General features: G+C 47.2%; 1 protein-coding gene across 3 annotated transcripts in view; it reads right to left on the reverse strand.

Moving 5' to 3' along the window:
- The window catches only part of LOC120033391 (microtubule-associated protein 2-like), a 113,432-nt gene that overhangs the window by 20,583 nt on the left and 75,201 nt on the right, over positions 1–17,648 (reverse strand). The window contains exons 4-6 of one of the 3 annotated variants that reach the window (XM_038979721.1): positions 12,838–13,009; positions 9,911–9,985; positions 6,165–6,434 (exon numbers count right to left, since the gene is read on the reverse strand). In XM_038979721.1, the coding sequence (XP_038835649.1) occupies positions 6,165–6,434; positions 9,911–9,985; positions 12,838–12,997 (505 nt within the window). In that variant the 5' untranslated portion in view covers positions 12,998–13,009. Of the gene's footprint in view, positions 1–6,164; positions 6,435–9,910; positions 9,986–11,500; positions 11,601–12,837; positions 13,010–17,648 lie in introns of those variants that run through there. The other 2 variants (XM_038979722.1, XM_038979723.1) reach the window with 2 other exon arrangements.

A 17,648-nucleotide genomic window follows, 5' to 3' on the forward strand; every position in this document is an offset into this window, starting at 1 on the left:
CTGCGCCACCAGCCTGCCATGTTTTTTTTTACACATACAAAAATGTTAATTTTAGTCTATTCAAACAGACCCCATTACAAAGGAAAGAAACACTCATTAACCTAAGGTAGTGAGAGTTTTGTTGATGCTGAGAACGGAAGGTATATGTTTTAAATAACATTCTTAGAACGTTCTCTAAAGTTTTCTTGTGGTTTTTCTGGAATGTTTTCTTAATGTCCTCTGAATAATTTTATAACATAACTTTAAATAGAACCATGAGGAAACTTCTAGGAAACGTTAGGCTGAAGTACTGAAATTCCCACAGAAGAACGTTGTTTCATAACGTTCTCTGAACTATTTAGAGAGATTCCCAATGTCAAATCAGTTAAAGAACATTACTAGAACATTACCAAAATTGAAAGGAAATGTAACCATGTTTGAACTTTTAGGAAACGTTCTGTTAAAGTAATGAAATACCAAGAAAATTATGTTTTTTTTGTCAAGTTCCTTAAATGTGCTGAGAATGTTCTAAAGCCAAGCAACTATCCTGCATCATTCCCAGAACGTTAAGGGGAGGTTGTATGCTCTCACCAAGCTCTAAGAAACATACGGTTCTCTGAACGTTATGTGCTAGCTGGGATAGTGGCACATGGTTCTCACAAAGCACAACCACTCCCCAAACACAGAGCTTACAGCTTGGATGAGCATAATGCAACATGATCTCATGATTCTCAAAAACAAAACATCAAAATAATGACCAATACAGGAATAAAATGGGAGAAAAAAACCGAACAACAGACAAACATCTAGCGATGGGTCTGCAGTGCACATTATGTTTTTGGCCAGCTACATTGCATCGGTTTCCCTGCTGTGAGGACGGTAGGTAGGTCACCTGGTGGCTTGCGTCTAGCAGAGCCGTGGTGCGAAGTAGGTCTAGCTTGTCTGAACGTAGCAGCTTTGACTACAATCCTCCGAGTGGGAGAGCGACACTGGAGGACTGATACCTTACACTGTTCAGTTCTCTTCGTCCCCGCTAGCAGAGAAGGAAGACAGGGTTAACAACAGGAAGGAAGTGGACATCTGTTGTCATTATAGCGTGGTGCAATTTGCATTTAATCAACACACAGCATGGGTCTCAAGACCACGAAGAGGTGATAACATTGTCATTTACAAACTGTGTAATAAAACTAAAACAAATCCTTCCCAGTGCAACTTTAAGATTTCCTTGACAGAAGTGATGTTCTGCAGTACCACAGATATATACAGTAAATAACACAGAATAACATGGACGATCTAACATTCTAGATCTAGAAACCTTTTTTCTTCTTCTCTTCCTCCTTTGGACGACGACTGAGGGGCTCTCTGCGGTTGAGTTTGCGCTCGGGGGTGGAGACGCGCCCCTGTCCTCTGCCAGGGGGACGTTTATTAGAGGGTCTCTCTACCAGGGGAGTCTTGACAGGACTCTGTGTTTTGGGCAGAGCTTCAATCTGCTCTGTCATTACGCTTCTGTCATCATCTGCAGCACAGGGAGTGAGATAGGACAGGAGGGCTAAGCCCACATACACCTGGTCCATATGTCCTATATTCAACATTATCTGTATTGAATAGAATGGACCATCTGTGTATGAAGTTGCATTTCAAGATTTCCACGATATAGATTGTGTATTGTTGTTCATAGTCCAGTTAAAACGCTTGTTTGTTGTTGTGTGAGTTACACAAGCAAAAACATGTGAAGCTAACATTTTGCATTTACATTGTTATAATTGCATGCACATTTTGGGACTACTACCTTGTGAGTCCACCCAGCCACTCTCGCTGTCTAACATGGAGATGTCCATGGTGGTCTCGTCGTGAGCGGTGGTCTCGTTGGTCTGGCTCTGCAGTACGTCTGAGGTCTCCGTCTCCTCGCGACTGGAAGCCTTCATCTCAACTTCCTGCCCCACTTCAGCGGACTCCTCCTCCTCCTGCAGCACCACCCCTTCTTTATCCTCCACTTTATTCTCCTCTTTCTCTGCCTCCTTTCCATCGAGGGTTTGTGGCTGGTCATTTTCAGAACAGGCAGATAGATGAGAGATGCGATCGGCATAATCCCCTTCATCAATGGTTGGGGCAGTAGCATCACATGATTCGTCATCCCCAGCAACAGCAGACTCCAAATCTTTAGGATTTTCAACAATCACCTCCTCCGCCCCACCCACCACCCTCACCTCTTCTGCCACCTCCTCCTGCTTCTCCACAGGGTGACTCTCTTGCTCTTTCTCCTTGAGGAGCACAGGAGGGACTTCAACTTCCTCCAAGACTTCCTCAGCTACTTCTATATCGTCTTCCTCCTCCTCTTCCTCAACTTGTGCCTGAGGTATGACTATAATTGGAGAACTTCCAGAAACACTTTTCTCTGGACTTTTCTCTTCTAGTTGCTCTGTGGCTTCCTCCACATCTGCAGTGCTCACGTTAGAGGGTGTTGGTGATGTTTCTTCAGCTTTGGTCTTGGCCTCTTCTTTTGGAACGACAGCCTCCGCTGGTACTGTTGACACCTCTGGTTCACTTTCACGCTTCTTCTCCTGCGCATTGATGATCTCCACTAATGATTCTGGTGATGATGTCATGGGTTCTTTTTTCTTTTCTCTCTCCAGTCCTCGAACATCCTTTGGCTGTAAGTCTTCAACAGCATTCTGATGGTCTGGGTCTGAGTTCTCCTCCACTTTCTCCATCTCTGGCTTTTTAAGACCAGTCTTCTGACTCTTCCCAATCCTTGCTGACATCACCTCTACTTTGACTTCTGCTGTGGCTTCCTCAACTTTGGTTCCCTCCACAGTGGCAGCCTTTTTTGCTGGAGACTCAGGGGTCGCAAAAAGCTTGGCGTCCTTCACCTCAGTGGCAAAAGTAAATGCGAAGTCTGGTGGGATGGGGGACGCTTCTCTGGAGAGGTCCTGCTCCAACTCTACCTCAGGAATGGCTTGGGTTTTGATGTCCCCAGGAAGACCGCTCTCCAGACGGAACTCTGTCAATTTGTCTTTGGATGGAGCCACAGGGATCCTCAGACGATCCGGTTTGACACCTGCCGTGACAGCTCTTTCAAGCACCAAAGTTGGCTTAACCGTTCCTCCAACCGATTCCTCTGCCTGGTTTGTTTTTTGCGGTGCCAGCTTTTGCTCGCCCTCTTCCGCAATGGCTCCCAGTTCCTCGTCACTGTCCCCTTCAGTCACTGTGGGGAACCGTTGGTGTGGGGAGCCCACTGGGCTGTGCAGATCGGCAGGCGAGGGCATGGGACCAGAGTACTCACTAAACACGCAGTAACCACGCTCCTCCTGCTGGCTCTCCTCTCCACCCACCACCCTGGGCGTCTGCTGGTTCCCCAGCACCAGCTTGGCCAGAGAACTGCCCACCAGAGCAGCAGATGGACAGGCAGGGACAGACCTCCTTCTATTATGCTGGTCCAGCTCCCTCTTCTCCAGGGTGGGTTTGGGCTTAACACCGGCTAGGTCCAGCATCTCAGGAAGGTCGTTGGATGGGTCGTTCAAATGGGTGTAGTGTTGCTTCATGGGTGAGAGTGACAACTCTGGAGAACACATTGTCTTAGAGGTGGTGTCTTCAGGTAGATCAGTGGAGGTTTCAGTGGTAGGGACTGGGAGAGCTATCTCTGGAGTTACAGGAAGTAACTGTCTCTCTAATGTTACTAATGGGGTGGTTACAGGAAGGTAGCCTGTGGTTTCATCCAGGCTTCCGGAAGAGACCTCTGTAAGAGATGAGAGCTTCGACTGGTTTTGCTCTCCTGCTTGACCCATTGAGCCAATAGCAAAATTCAGGGAAAGACTTCTGTGCTCCAATGACAATTTGCCAGGTGACAGCCTAGTACACACATCCTTCCTCTTAGGGTGATCCTCTAGCTTGTCCATGGCACTGTCACTCATCAACGTTATGCTGGATTTTGTCTGTTCTGGTGCTGAATGACTTATTTTAATGTTTGAATCGGCCCCCAGAACCTCCTCTGAGGGCTTCTTCTGGCTGACAGCACTGAGCTCATAGTAACCCTCACCACGTTCTCCTGGTTTTTCAGTATCCCTTTGTGTAGAGGTCTCAAAGTAGGCCGTCATACCGGACTCATCTTTTGAAGCAACTCCAGACTTATCTTCCGAACTCTGCTTGTCTTTTAGACTGTCTGCAGCAGATATGTGTGCCTCCTGCTTTGGGTTTTCTCCGTCACTGACCTTACTTTGAGGAGTCTCTTCAATCTTCTCAGTCTCAAATGACAATGGCCTGGCCGTCGATTGTCCTAGACTCAGCATTCTTTTCTCGGTTTTCTCTGATTTGATCTCTTTCTCCTCACGAACGCTCTCAAGGTTTGCTGACTTACTGGGTGTAACATAATCATCATTTTCCTCCTCTTCCTCAATGTAATCTTTCAGGGGCTCATATACAACTGAAAGAGGAACTGAGTCGAGCTCTTCAACCGAGGGCTGTTTCTCAGCCGTGGTCTTGGGCTCCGGAAGGTATTCTATCTCAGGAACCACACTAGTGGTACTTCCAGTCCCTTGCCCCTTTTCTGGTTCCTCTAAAGGCTGAACCGTCTTCTCGGGTTCTGTGGGGGTAGGATCTGTTAGAGATTTGTTTTGGGGGGAACCAGTGGAGGACACAGCGATGGACACAGTGCTCTCTGCTCCCTCAGGTGTTTCTCTCTCTGTGGTGGGGGCCACCGGGCTCTGCGGAGGGGGAGCCCCCTGTGGATGCTCCTCTGCCTCCTCTGGCTTCTCTGGGTTCACCGGCAGGTCTGGAAGTAAATCTGCAGCGGTCTGTGCTGCTGATGAGTTACACTAGCTCAGCGTTCTTTATTTCTTTGCAGTGTCCGCATGCTACAGCAGCACAGACAAGCAAAGCCCTCTTCATATGGACAGCTGTCCATCAAGCACAATGTAGGGCACACAGCAATAGTATCTCTGGCCACTGGGAGCATGATTGCAGCACAGTTCAGTTCCATGACACTGGGATGGTGTGCAGGAACAGAATGACTGAATGAAGAGCACGATTTGAATGACATAGGATATTTAGAATGAATCTGAAATATTCAAGAAGATATTGGCACTTTAAGTAAACTTGAATTACTGTGCTACCTTGTGCGAGGATAGCCTATGTGCTGAATGAATAGAGGATACAATGCATGTAACATGTTTCATATCGACTATATACAAATCACATTTTATGATATTGATTCTAACTACAAACTAAGACGAGTAAATGTTTAGGAAGATCTTATTAAAGGATGAAAATTTAGAAATGTTCAATCAATGAAGGTGAATATAACTCAGTGAGTATAACTCAGTGTCAGAGATGTAGAATAGAGATCATTGGAAAACAGTCTTGTATCTAGTACTTCCTACATTATTGCTGGTTTACATTGACGTCAGATGAAATGACAGCAACATGAAACTGAATGCAAATAATACAGAGACACAATTGAACACAGACAATGTACCAAAGCCAAAAGCAAAACCCCACGGGGGGAAAAAACAGATTCGCAATGAATCAATACAATACACCTGACATTCAAAACATTTACCGTCTCATTTGCAATGTAGCTGGCAAAAACACTTAGCAATGAGTTCAAAAGTGAACTGGGGGCCGCATAAAAAATGTTCGATCAATGATGAAAGCACAAAATGAATTGACTGCTTATGCAATAAGAAATCAATGTGCTATTATGTGTTCACATTGTAGCAGCAGCAACAGCTAAGAAACCAGTAGCACAACAAAGCTAGATCCACATCACAGCCTTGAAAACAGACTATAGAGAGGAGGAAAACATGCGACGTGGGATACACACACAAACAGTAAAAACATGCACGTGTGCACACGCCACACACACAGACACACAGACACACAGACACACACACACACACACACACACACAGACACACACACACACACACACACACACACACACACACACACACACACACACACACACACACACACACACACACACACACACACACACACACACAGAGACACACACGCACACAGACACACGCACACAGGCACACAGACACACACACACGCCCCACACACACACACACACACAGAGACACACACACACACACACACACACACACACACACACACAGACACACACGCACACAGACACACGCACACAGGCACACAGACACACACACGCACGCACGCACACACACCTTCCTCTGATGGTTTATCCAACTCAGCCTGGTGGATTCCTCCCCCGTTGAGGACTTTATGAGTCTCGGCCTGCGGACAGGGCAAAGCCTGGGGCTCGCTTACAATATCAACATGCTCTAAGAGAATGTCTGTGGGCTGCTGATCAGAATCCTCCCCCTGTTGACCTGGGTACTCCTCCTCAGGAGCTGCTGAGACTTGGGTAACCTCCACCTCCTGCTCCTCCTCCTCCTCCTCCTCAGGGGGAGTAGGGACAACCTCTAGTCTCTCCTCTTTGGGAAGGGGAAGACAGGGACAGGACAGGGAGATGGACATGGATAACACAGACAGGGCTTACTACACAATAGGATAACACAGACAGGGCTTACTACACAATAGGATAACACCGGTGAGGCACTTTCAGCTCTGTCGGAGGCAATGACCTACAATATAATGTGGCTATAAAATGTGGTGTTTTTGGAAACATTCTAACACAATTAAAATGTATCTTTAAAGCATGCAGACACAAATCAATACATTAATTGTAGTGATCTTCTGCAAGTATTCCTGCAATTACAGGTAAATTCATGAAAGGACCCTCAAATGAAATACCTGGTCTGGTAAGTTTAGAAGTATGTACCAAAGATGTGCTCAGTTGGAATTCCATGCAGCGTAATACAGCGGCCAGCATTATGTGGGGGGAATAGTTAGCGTGTGTGTTGTTACTGGTCGGTGCTGTGAGGAGAGCTGAAAGCCGTGATGTCATCTACAGCAAGTGTAAATAAACAGGTGAGAAACACAAAAGGGGAGAGCAGCAAGAAAGAGAGAGAGAGAGGAGAGAGAAAGAAAGAGAGAGAGAGAGAGAAAGAGAGAGAGAGAGAGAAAGAGAGAGAGACACAGAGAGATAGAGAGAGAGAGACAAAGAGAGAGAGAGAGAGAGACAAAGAGAGAGAGAGAGACACAGAGAGAGAGAGAGAGACAAAGAGAGAGAGACAAAGAGAGAGAGAGAGAGACAAAGAGAGAAAGAGAGAGAGACACAGAGAGAGAGAGAGAGACAAAGAGAGAGAGACAAAGAGAGAGAGAGAGAGACAAAGAGAGAGAGAGAGACACAGAGAGAGAGACACAGAGAGAGAGAGAGAGAGAGAGAGAGAGAGAGAGTGAAGAAGGTGTACATTTACAGAAAGAAGGTGGGTAGAGTCTAGGAGATTGGGTGAGGGGTGACAGGTAAGGGAAACCGAGAGATCAACCATGCATGGTTCACAGGTGATTCTACACAGACCAGACACTTAAGGGTACAGTGTTATGGTGCAGTGTTAGGGTACAGTGCAAGCCTACTGCTCTGAGCTGCGTGTGCAAAGCTGTCATCAAGGCAAAGGGTGGCTACTTTGAAGAATCTAAAATCTAAAATCTATTTTTATATGTTTAACTTTTTTTTGGTTACTACATGATTCCATATGTGTTATTTCATAGTTTTGATGTCTTCACTATTATTCTACAAAGTAGAAAATAGTAAAAATAAAGAAAAACCCTGGAATGAGTAGGTGTGTCCAAACTTTTGACTGGTACTGTATATATATATACACTGCTCAAAAAAATAAAGGGAACACTAAAATAACACATCCTAGATCTGAATGAATGAAATATTCTTATTAAATACTTTTTTCTTTACATAGTTGAATGTGCTGACACTCAAAATTAAAGTGGAAAACCACACTACAGGCTGATCCAACTTTGATGTAATGTCCTTAGAACAAGTCAAAATGAGGCTCAGTAGTGTGTGTGGCCTCCACGTGCCTGTATGACCTCCCTACAACGCCTGGGCATGCTCCTGATGAGGTGGCGGATGGTCTCCTGAGGGATCTCCTCCCAGACCTGGACTAAAGCATCCGCCAACTCCTGGACAGTCTGTGGTGCAACGTGGCGTTGGTGGATGGAGCGAGACATGATGTCCCAGATGTGCTCAATTGGATTCAGGTCTGGGGAACGGGCGGGCCAGTCCATAGCATCAATGCCTTCCTCTTGCAGGAACTGCTGACACACTCCAGCCACATGAGGTCTAGCATTGTCTTGCATTAGGAGGAACCCAGGGCCAACCGCACCAGCATATGGTCTCACAAGGGGTGTGAGGATCTCATCTCGGTACCTAATGGCAGTCAGGCTACCTCTGGCGAGCACATGGAGGCCCCCCAAAGAAATGCCACCCCACACCATGACTGACCCACCGCCAAACCGGTCATGCTGGAGGATGTTGCAGGCAGCAGAACGTTCTCCACGGCGTCTCCAGACTCTGTCATGTCTGTCACATGTGCGTGTGAACCTGCTTTCATCTGTGAAGAGCACAGTGGCGAATTTGCCAATCTTGGTGTTCTCTGGCAAATGCCAAACGTCCTGCACGGTGTTGGGCTGTAAGCACAACCCCCACCTGTGGACGTCGGGCCCTCATACCACCCTCATGGAGTCTGTTTCTGACCGTTTGAGCAGACACATGCACATTTGTGGCCTGCTGGAGGTCATTTTGCAGGGCTCTGGCAGTGCTCCTCCTTGCACAAAGGCGGAGGTAGCGGTCCTGCTGCTGGGTTGTTGCCCTCCTACGGCCTCCTCCACGTCTCCTGATGTACTGGCCTGTCTCCTGGTAGCGCCTCCATGCTCTGGACACTACGCTGACAGACACAGCAAACCTTCTTGCCACAGCTCGCATTGATGTGCCATCCTGGATGAGCTGCACTACCTGAGCCACTTGTGTGGGTTGTAGACTCCGTCTCATGCTACCACTAGAGTGAAAGCACCGCCAGCATTCAAAAGTGACCAAAACATCAGCCAGGAGGCATAGGAACTGAGAAGTGGTCTGTGGTCACCACCTGCAGAACCACTCCTTTATTGGGGGTGTCTTGCTAATTGCCTATCATTTCCACCTTTTGTCTATTCCATTTGCACAACAGCATGTGACATTTATTGTCAATCAGTGTTGCTTCCTAAGTGGACAGTTTGATTTCACAGAAGTGTGATTGACTTGGAGTTACATTGTGTTGTTTAAGTGTTCCCTTTATTTTTTTGAGCAGTGTATATAAATGTGATGGGATGTATAGACATTATGGACAGTATATGGATAGAATATGTATTAATCTGTAGAATACGTAGGATAGAATAGTATATGTACAGCAATAGTTTAATAGAATGGCCTTGACTAGAATACAATATATCCATATGAAATGGGTAAAACAGTATGTAAACATTATTAAAGTGACCAGTGCAAGGTTGAGTCACCGGGTGGTAGCCGGCTAGTGACAAGCAAAACACAGACACAAAGACAGGGGGAAACCAGTACCAGTTGACCCATGCGAAGGAAAGACACGGCTAAGATGAATAAAGAAGGGAAGACACGGCTAAGATAAATAAAGAAGGGAAGACGCGGCTAAGATAAATAAAGAAGGGAAGAAAAAGGAAGGAGTAGAAGAGTCCCATCATGCATCATCAACACCCAGAGGAAGGTGTGTGAGTGTGTTACCTCCCAACTGATATACACCTATCACTCCTGTCACGCACACATACACTCATCCTCTCACCCTGTCTCAAGAGTGTGTGTGTGTGTGTGTGTGTGTGTGTGTGTGTGTGTGTGTGTGTGTGTGTGTGTGTGTGTGTGTGTGTGTGTGTGTGTGTGTGTGTGTGTGTGTGTGTGTGTGTGTGTGTGTGTGTGTGTGTGTGCGTGCTTGCTTGCTTGCGTGTGTGTTCTTGAGTGTTTGTGCACGTGGACAAGCTTCTGTGTGCATACCTTGCTCCATGGGTCCGATCTGCTCTGCCGACGGAGAGGGGGGAGGGGAGGGAGGCAGGTTGGCAGAGTCCTCCACTGTGAAGGGAAAGAGACAGACAGGGTAGACAACACATGGATGGAGGGAAGATACACAACAAACCACACCAACAGCGCTGTGGCTGTATTGTACGTATGTGTGTGTGTGTCTCTGGGGAGTGTGTTGTCCGGCTGGGGGGATGTTCTGTTGTGTGGGAGAGCTACGTAGCAGCACATTTAGGCTGCATCTCAAATGGCACACTATTTCTCTAGATGGGCCCTGGTCAAATGTAGTGCACTACATAGGGAGCAGTGTGCCATTTGGGCCACAGTCTCAAGCCCCCTGGTCTGAGCCTCTCTGATTGGCTTAATAGGACGGGTGTTTTCGCTGAGTCACTGTAGGCCGAGAATCTCCCATTCAGACTGAGAGAAAAGATAAACAGTGCTCAACAGTTTTCTGAATAGACTCTATTGAGGCAGAACAGATTCTGAATATATTGAAGACATTGAGGATATTGAAGATGCAAGTTACTGAGCCCATATTTAGAATGCATGTTGTACTCGCTAGTAAGTCAATGCAATTGTTGTCAGTCAGTATGCGTGTCATAGTCCTATGACCTGTAACAGCCCGAATAACATTGGTTTAAAGCTACAGTCTGGGATTAGAAAAAACAACTAAATGGTGCCACTTCTGTTCTGGTACTACATCTGAGGGATTAGGACGGGGGAATGTAACCCCTCTGGAATGGATGTGTAGATGGATGTACCAAACCCAGACTGTAGCTTTAACAAGCGGCAGAGAGCACCGGCAAAACGGCAGTCACAGCTAAAGACTATCCTAACAGCCAAACGGCAGTCACAGCTAAAGACTATCCTAACAGCCAAACGGCAGTCACAGCTAAAGACTATCCTAACAGCCAAACGGCAGTCACAGCTAAAGACTATCCTAACAGCCAAACGGCAGTCACAGCTAAAGACTATCCTAACAGCCAAACGGCAGTCACAGCTAAAGACTATCCTAACAGCCAAACGGCATCACAGCTAAAGACTATCCTAACAGCCAAACGGCAGTCACAGCTAAAGACTATCCTAACAGCCAAGCCAAACGGCAGTCACAGCTAAAGACTATCCTAACAGCAAAACGGCAGTCACAGCTAAAGACTATCCTAACAGCCAAACGGCAGTCACAGCTAAAGACTATCCTAACAGCCAAACGGCATCACAGCTAAAGACTATCCTAAAAGCCAAACGGCAGTCACAGCTAAAGACTATCCTAACAGCCAAACGGCAGTCACAGCTAAAGACTATCCTAACAGCCAAACGGCATCAACAGCACAATGATGATGTCATTCTACAGCCAGGGAAACAGGCTTGACAGACACCTTACCTTACCCTGCAGTATGTCCCATGCCACTCACGGGGGCCAGCGTAAGTTGGTTACTGTAGCCTGGTATAAGGCTATCAGTGTGATGCTAGTGCGTCATACCCTTTTCACACCTATCGTGCCGACCTGCCACGGCTCTGCTCAGTAGTGTGAAAGAAGGTATTGTAGGGAACTCTGTCACGAAGGCCTACCTGAGGACAGTCTCCTAGTAGAGTCCTGCTTGTCCTGCTCCTGCTTGAGCACGGCCACCGCCTCTGCTGTCACCTTCTCAACTATACGGGCTGACACTTGCTCTGCACGCGGACACACACACACACACACACACACACACACACACACACACACACACACACACACACACACACACACGTATAGAAACGCAGACACACACACATATACAAGCAGAATTGCAGACACAGACACACACACACACACAGCCAGACACGCAGACAAACAAACATTGAGACACATGCACAAGCACACAAACACCTGATCTAACCTCTGTCACTGAATGACTTCATACGTCACTGAAGAACGCCATCTTATTTAACCAGGTCCATGTCCCTAAAAGGTGCCCTAGGCCACTGAAAAACGCCATCTTATTTAACCATGTCCAGGTCCCTAAAAGGTGCCCTGGGCCACTGAAGAACGCCATCTTATTTAACCATGTCCAGGTCCCTAAAAGGTGCCCTGGGCCACTGAAGAACGCCATCTTATTTAACCATGTCCAGGTCCCTAAAAGGTGCCCTGGGCCACTGAAGAACGCCATCTTATTTAACCATGTCCAGGTCCCTAAAAGGTGCCCTGGGCCACTGAAGAACGCCATCTTATTTAACCATGTCCAGGTCCCTAAAAGGTGCCCTGGGCCACTGAAGAACGCCATCTTATTTAACCATGTCCATGTCCCTAAAAGGTGCCCTGGGTCACTGAAGAACGCCATCTTATTTAACCATGTCCAGGTCCCTAAAAGGTGCCCTGGGCCACTGAAGAACGCCATCTTATTTAACCATGTCCAGGTCCCTAAAAGGTGCCCTGGGCCACTGAAGAACGCCATCTTATTTAACCATGTCCAGGTCCCTAAAAGGTGCCCTAGGCCACTGAAGAATGCCATCTTATTTAACCATGTCCAGGTCCCTAAAAGGTGCCCTAGACCACCTGCGGTCAGTTAATTACTAGAGTGGTGGAAACCTTAGGAGGTCCCTATAGAGTGGTTAGTCGCTTGGACCATGCCAGTCCTTTAGGACCATGCCAATGTGCTACTCTGTTACAGTAAACTCAACCTGAAGGACAAAACCAGTACTTTACACAGTCACATCCTTCCTTATCAGCAAGTCTTACTGTAATCATAGAATCAGCCTACTATACACATCTACAGGTAAACCACCAACTCCAACGAGGTCCCTAAAACCCTGTAGGGATACAGCTCCAGCTATTTCCCTCAGGGGCTCAAGCAAACCTCAACGAGGCTGCATGGTAACACCCACCGATTCAGTTAACATGTGGCTATGCCCCCCCAGTGCTCTCTCACCTGCTGTTGCAGCATGTCCTCCGTGATAGCCGTTCTCTCTGTAAGAGGAGAAGCCGTTCTCTCCGTGGCCAGCGAGGGCAGCTGACTGGTCCTGGGCTCCGTTAGTGGGAGGAGCCCAGTGAGAGGAGCTGTTGTCCTCGGGCTGCCGACTGTCTGCCATGACAACTAGACACTGGAGAGGAAAGAAAGGGGGAAGGAGTGGGGGGAGAGAGAGGGGGGAGGGAAGAGGAAGAGGGGGGTGAGAGATAGGGGGTAGCGGTAGAGAGAGAGAGGAAGATGGAGGAGAGGGAGGGTGAGAAATAGAGAGAGAGAAAGAGAAAGGGATAGAGAGAGAGAGAGAGAGATGAAGAGAGAGAGAGACAGAGAGAGCGAGAGAGAGACAGAGAGAGAGACAGAGAGAGAGACAGAGAGAGAGACAGAGAGAGCGAGAGACAGAGACAGAGACAGAGACAGAGACAGAGACAGAGACAGAGACAGAGAGAGAGAGAGAGAGAGAGAGAGAGAGAGAGAGAGAGAGAGAGAGAGAGAGAGAGAGAGAATAATAAAGGTTAAAGCAATAAAAAGACTGGCAGCTCAAATCCATCAGTAAATGACAATGCAGTATTGCACAACCCCCACACCAAGCCTCTATCAGGCATAAAGGGACACTTCCTAGTGTCCTCAGTATAGAGTCTGCCAGGCACATACTTGGCATACCTAGGGCCTAAGGCAGGGGTAGGCAACAGGGAAGGGTCTGGAAATCTGTCACTATATCGAGGTATGGCACCAGTTTGAGCTCAACCAGCACGTAGACTATATGGCCTTGCCTCTGCTCAACATCCCACATCCCACTGGGTGAGACAGGGACAGAGGCCTGTGAGGAAGGGCACAGGAGGTTGGTGGCACCTTAATCGGGGAGGACAGACTCGTGGTAATGGCTGGAATGGAATGAGTGGAATGGCTCATTCCACGGCTCATAATAATGGCTGGAATGGAGCGAATAAATGGTATCAAACACATAGAAACCATGTTTGATACCATTTAATTCGCTCCATTCCAGCCATTATTATGAGCCGTCCTCCCCTCAGCAGCCTCCACTGGGAAGGGGGTTATGTTCAGGAAGGGGGTTATGTTTGAGGAAGGGGGTTATGTTCAGGAAGGAGGTTATGTTTGAGGAAGGGGTTTATGTTTGAGGAAGGGGGTTATGTTCAGGAAGGAGGTTATGTTTGAGGAAGGGGGTTATGTTCAGGAAGGAGGTTATGTTTGAGGAAGGGGTTTATGTTTGAGGAAGGGGGTTATGTTTGAGGAAGGGGGTTATGTTCAGGAAGGGGGTTATGTTTGAGGAAGGGGGTTATGTTTGAGGAAGGGGGTTATGTTTGAGGAAGGGGGTTATGTTTGAGGAAGGGGGTTATGTTTGAGGAAGGGGGTTATGTTTGAGGAAGGGGGTTATGTTTGAGGAAGGGGGTTATGTTTGAGGAAGGAGGTTATGTTCAGGAAGGAGGTTATGTTTGAGGAAGGGGGTTATGTTCAGGAAGGGGGTTATGTTTGAGGAAGGGGGTTATGTTTGAGGAAGGGGGTTATGTTCAGGAAGGAGGTTATGTTTGAGGAAGGGGGTTATGTTTGAGGAAGGGGGTTATGTTCAGGAAGGAGGTTATGTTTGAGGAAGGGGGTTATGTTCAGGAAGGAGGTTATGTTTGAGGAAGGGGGTTATGTTCAGGAAGGAGGTTATGTTTGAGGAAGGGGGTTATGTTTGAGGAAGGAGGTTATGTTTGAGGAAGGGGGTTATGTTCAGGAAGGAGGTTATGTTTGAGGAAGGAGGTTATGTTTGAGGAAGGGGGTTATGTTCAGGAAGGAGGTTATGTTTGAGGAAGGAGGTTATGTTTGAGGAAGGGGGTTATGTTCAGGAAGGAGGTTATGTTTGAGGAAGGGGGTTATGTTCAGGAAGGAGGTTATGTTTGAGGAAGGGGGTTATGTTCAGGAAGGAGGTTATGTTTGAGGAAGGGGGTTATGTTTGAGGAAGGAGGTTATGTTTGAGGAAGGGGTTTATGTTTGAGGAAGGGGGTTATGTTTGAGGAAGGGGTTTATGTTTGAGGAAGGGGGTTATGTTTGAGGAAGGGGGTTATGTTTGAGGAAGGGGTTTATGTTTGAGTGAGGGGGTTATGTTTGAGGAAGGGGGTTATTTAGGGTGAATGAAGGGGACATCCAGAGAAGGACTAGTATAGAAGGACTAAACCCAAGAAGGACTAAGACTAAGTCTTCATAAGGCTGTGTGGAACATGGACCATCTGTCTCACTCTCAAACCTAACATGCTCAAATCAACAACAACAACTACAGTCTGATTCTCTGCCCTTCTCCTCATGTCTGCTCTTGTATACTTCCCCTCAAGGAGCTAAACAGAATGGACTCTTGTGAGGTAAACGGGTAAAACTACCTCAAGCCATGCTTGCACCAATCCAATGCTTTTAAATGCATACTTCTGGAGAAGGGTAGATGAATGCATACTTCTGGAGAAGGGTAGAGGAATGCATACTTCTGGAGAAGGGTAGAGGAATGCATACTTCTGGAGAAGGGTAGAGGAATGCATACTTCTGGAGAAGGGTAGAGGAATGCATACTTCTGGAGAAGGGTAGAGGAATGCATACTTCTGGAGAAGGGTAGAGGAATGCATACTTCTGGAGAAGGGCAGAGGAATGCATACTTCTGGAGAAGGGTAGAGGAATGGGAAGGCAGACAGGCTTTATTTCAGCCACTCAGTAGTGTAAATAACAAACACATTAACTGGGCTCTGCAGCCTTTACAATTCAATTGGGAGTTTAAAGAGAAACAGATTTGATTTGTCTCGTGCCCTCTCGCCTTAGCAGTAAGAATCATGCATATTATGATCCAGTGGAGAGACCAAAATGAGAAGAGTCAACACACACACACACACAGACACCATAAGGAGATGGTTACCATGGTAACAGGCCCTACAAGTCAGCTGGGATCCCACAGATGGGCCAGACAGGCTTCTAAGTACATACGCACACACACACACACACACACACACACACACACACACACACACACACACACACACACACACACACACACACACACACACGCACGAACGCACATGCACGACACGCACACTTCGCCCATCTGCACATGGCAGGGAGACCACAGCTCTCATTATCTGTGATTCCCCACATCATCAGATGTAGTCAACCCTCAGTCAGGGAACAGACAAGATGTAGTCAACCCTCAGTCAGGGAACAGACAAGACGTAGTCAACCCTCAGTCAGGGAACAGACAAGATGTAGTCAACCCTCAGTCAGGGAACAGACAAGATGTAGTCAACCCTCAGTCAGGGAACAGACAAGATGTAGTCAACCCTCAGTCAGGGAACAGACAAGACGTAGTCAACCCTCAGTCAGGGAACAGACAAGATGTAGTCAACCCTCAGTCAGGGAACAGACTAGATGTAGTCAACCCTCAGTCAGGGAACAGACAAGATGTAGTCAACCCTCAGTCAGGGAACAGACAAGATGTAGTCAACCCTCAGTCAGGGAACAGACAAGATGTAGTCAACCCTCAGTCAGGGAACAGACTAGATGTAGTCAACCCTCAGTCAGGGAACAGACAAGATGTAGTCAACCCTCAGTCAGGGAACAGACAAGATGTAGTCAACCCTCAGTCAGGGAACAGACAAGATGTAGTCAACCCTCAGTCAGGGAACAGACAAGATGTAGTCAACCCTCAGTCAGGGAACAGACAAGATGTAGTCAACCCTCAGTCAAGGATTGCGGAGGACACAGACGTCGGTATTTCCTCTTATGAATCCGGTGAAGAAAGTTATACTTTCTAATGTGCCACCATTCGTTAGAGATGAAGTGTTGGAGGGAGAATTGACTCGTCAGGGTCAACTTGTATCTATGAAGTGTTGGAGGGAGAGTTCTCTCGTCAAGGTCAACTTGTATCTATGAAGTGTTGGAGGGAGAGTTCTCTCGTCAGGGTCAACTTGTATCTATGAAGTGTTGGAGGGAGAGTTCTCTCGTCAGGGTCAACTTGTATCTATGAAGTGTTGGAGGGAGAGTTCTCTCCTCATGGTCAACTTGTATCTATGAAGTGTTGGAGGGAGAGTTCTCTCGTCAGGGTCAACTTGTATCTATGAAGTGTTGGAGGGAGAGTTCTCTCGTCAGGGTCAACTTGTATCTATGAAGTGTTGGAGGAGAGTTCTCTCGTCAGGGTTAACTTGTATCTATGAAGTGTTGGAGGGAGAGTTCTCTCGTCAGGGTCAACTTGTATCTATGAAGTGTTGGAGGGAGAGTTCTCTCCTCATGGTCAACTTGTATCTATGAAGTGTTGGAGGGAGAGTTCTCTCGTCAGGGTCAACTTGTATCTATGAAGTGTTGGAGGGAGAGTTCTCTCGTCAGGGTTAACTTGTATCTATGAAGTGTTGGAGGGAGAGTTCTCTCGTCAGGGTCAACTTGTATCTATGAAGTGTTGGAGGGAGAGTTCTCTCGTCAGGGTCAACTTGTATCTATGAAGTGTTGGAGGGAGAGTTCTCTCGTCAGGGTCAACTTGTATCTATGAAGTGTTGGAGGGAGAGTTCTCTCGTCAGGGTCAACTTGTATCTATGAAGTGTTGGAGGGAGAGTTCTCTCGTCAGGGTCAACTTGTATCTATGAAGTGTTGGAGGGAGAATTCTCTCCTCATGGTCAACTTGTATCTATGAAGTGTTGGAGGAGAGTTCTCTCGTCAGGGTCAACTTGTATCTATGAAGTGTTGGAGGGAGAGTTCTCTCCTCATGGTCAACTTGTATCTATGAAGTGTTGGAGGGAGAGTTCTCTCCT

The sequence above is a fragment of the Salvelinus namaycush genome, chromosome 40 (genome assembly GCF_016432855.1).
Source record: "Salvelinus namaycush isolate Seneca chromosome 40, SaNama_1.0, whole genome shotgun sequence".
In the NCBI taxonomy this organism is placed as follows: domain Eukaryota; kingdom Metazoa; phylum Chordata; class Actinopteri; order Salmoniformes; family Salmonidae; genus Salvelinus; species Salvelinus namaycush.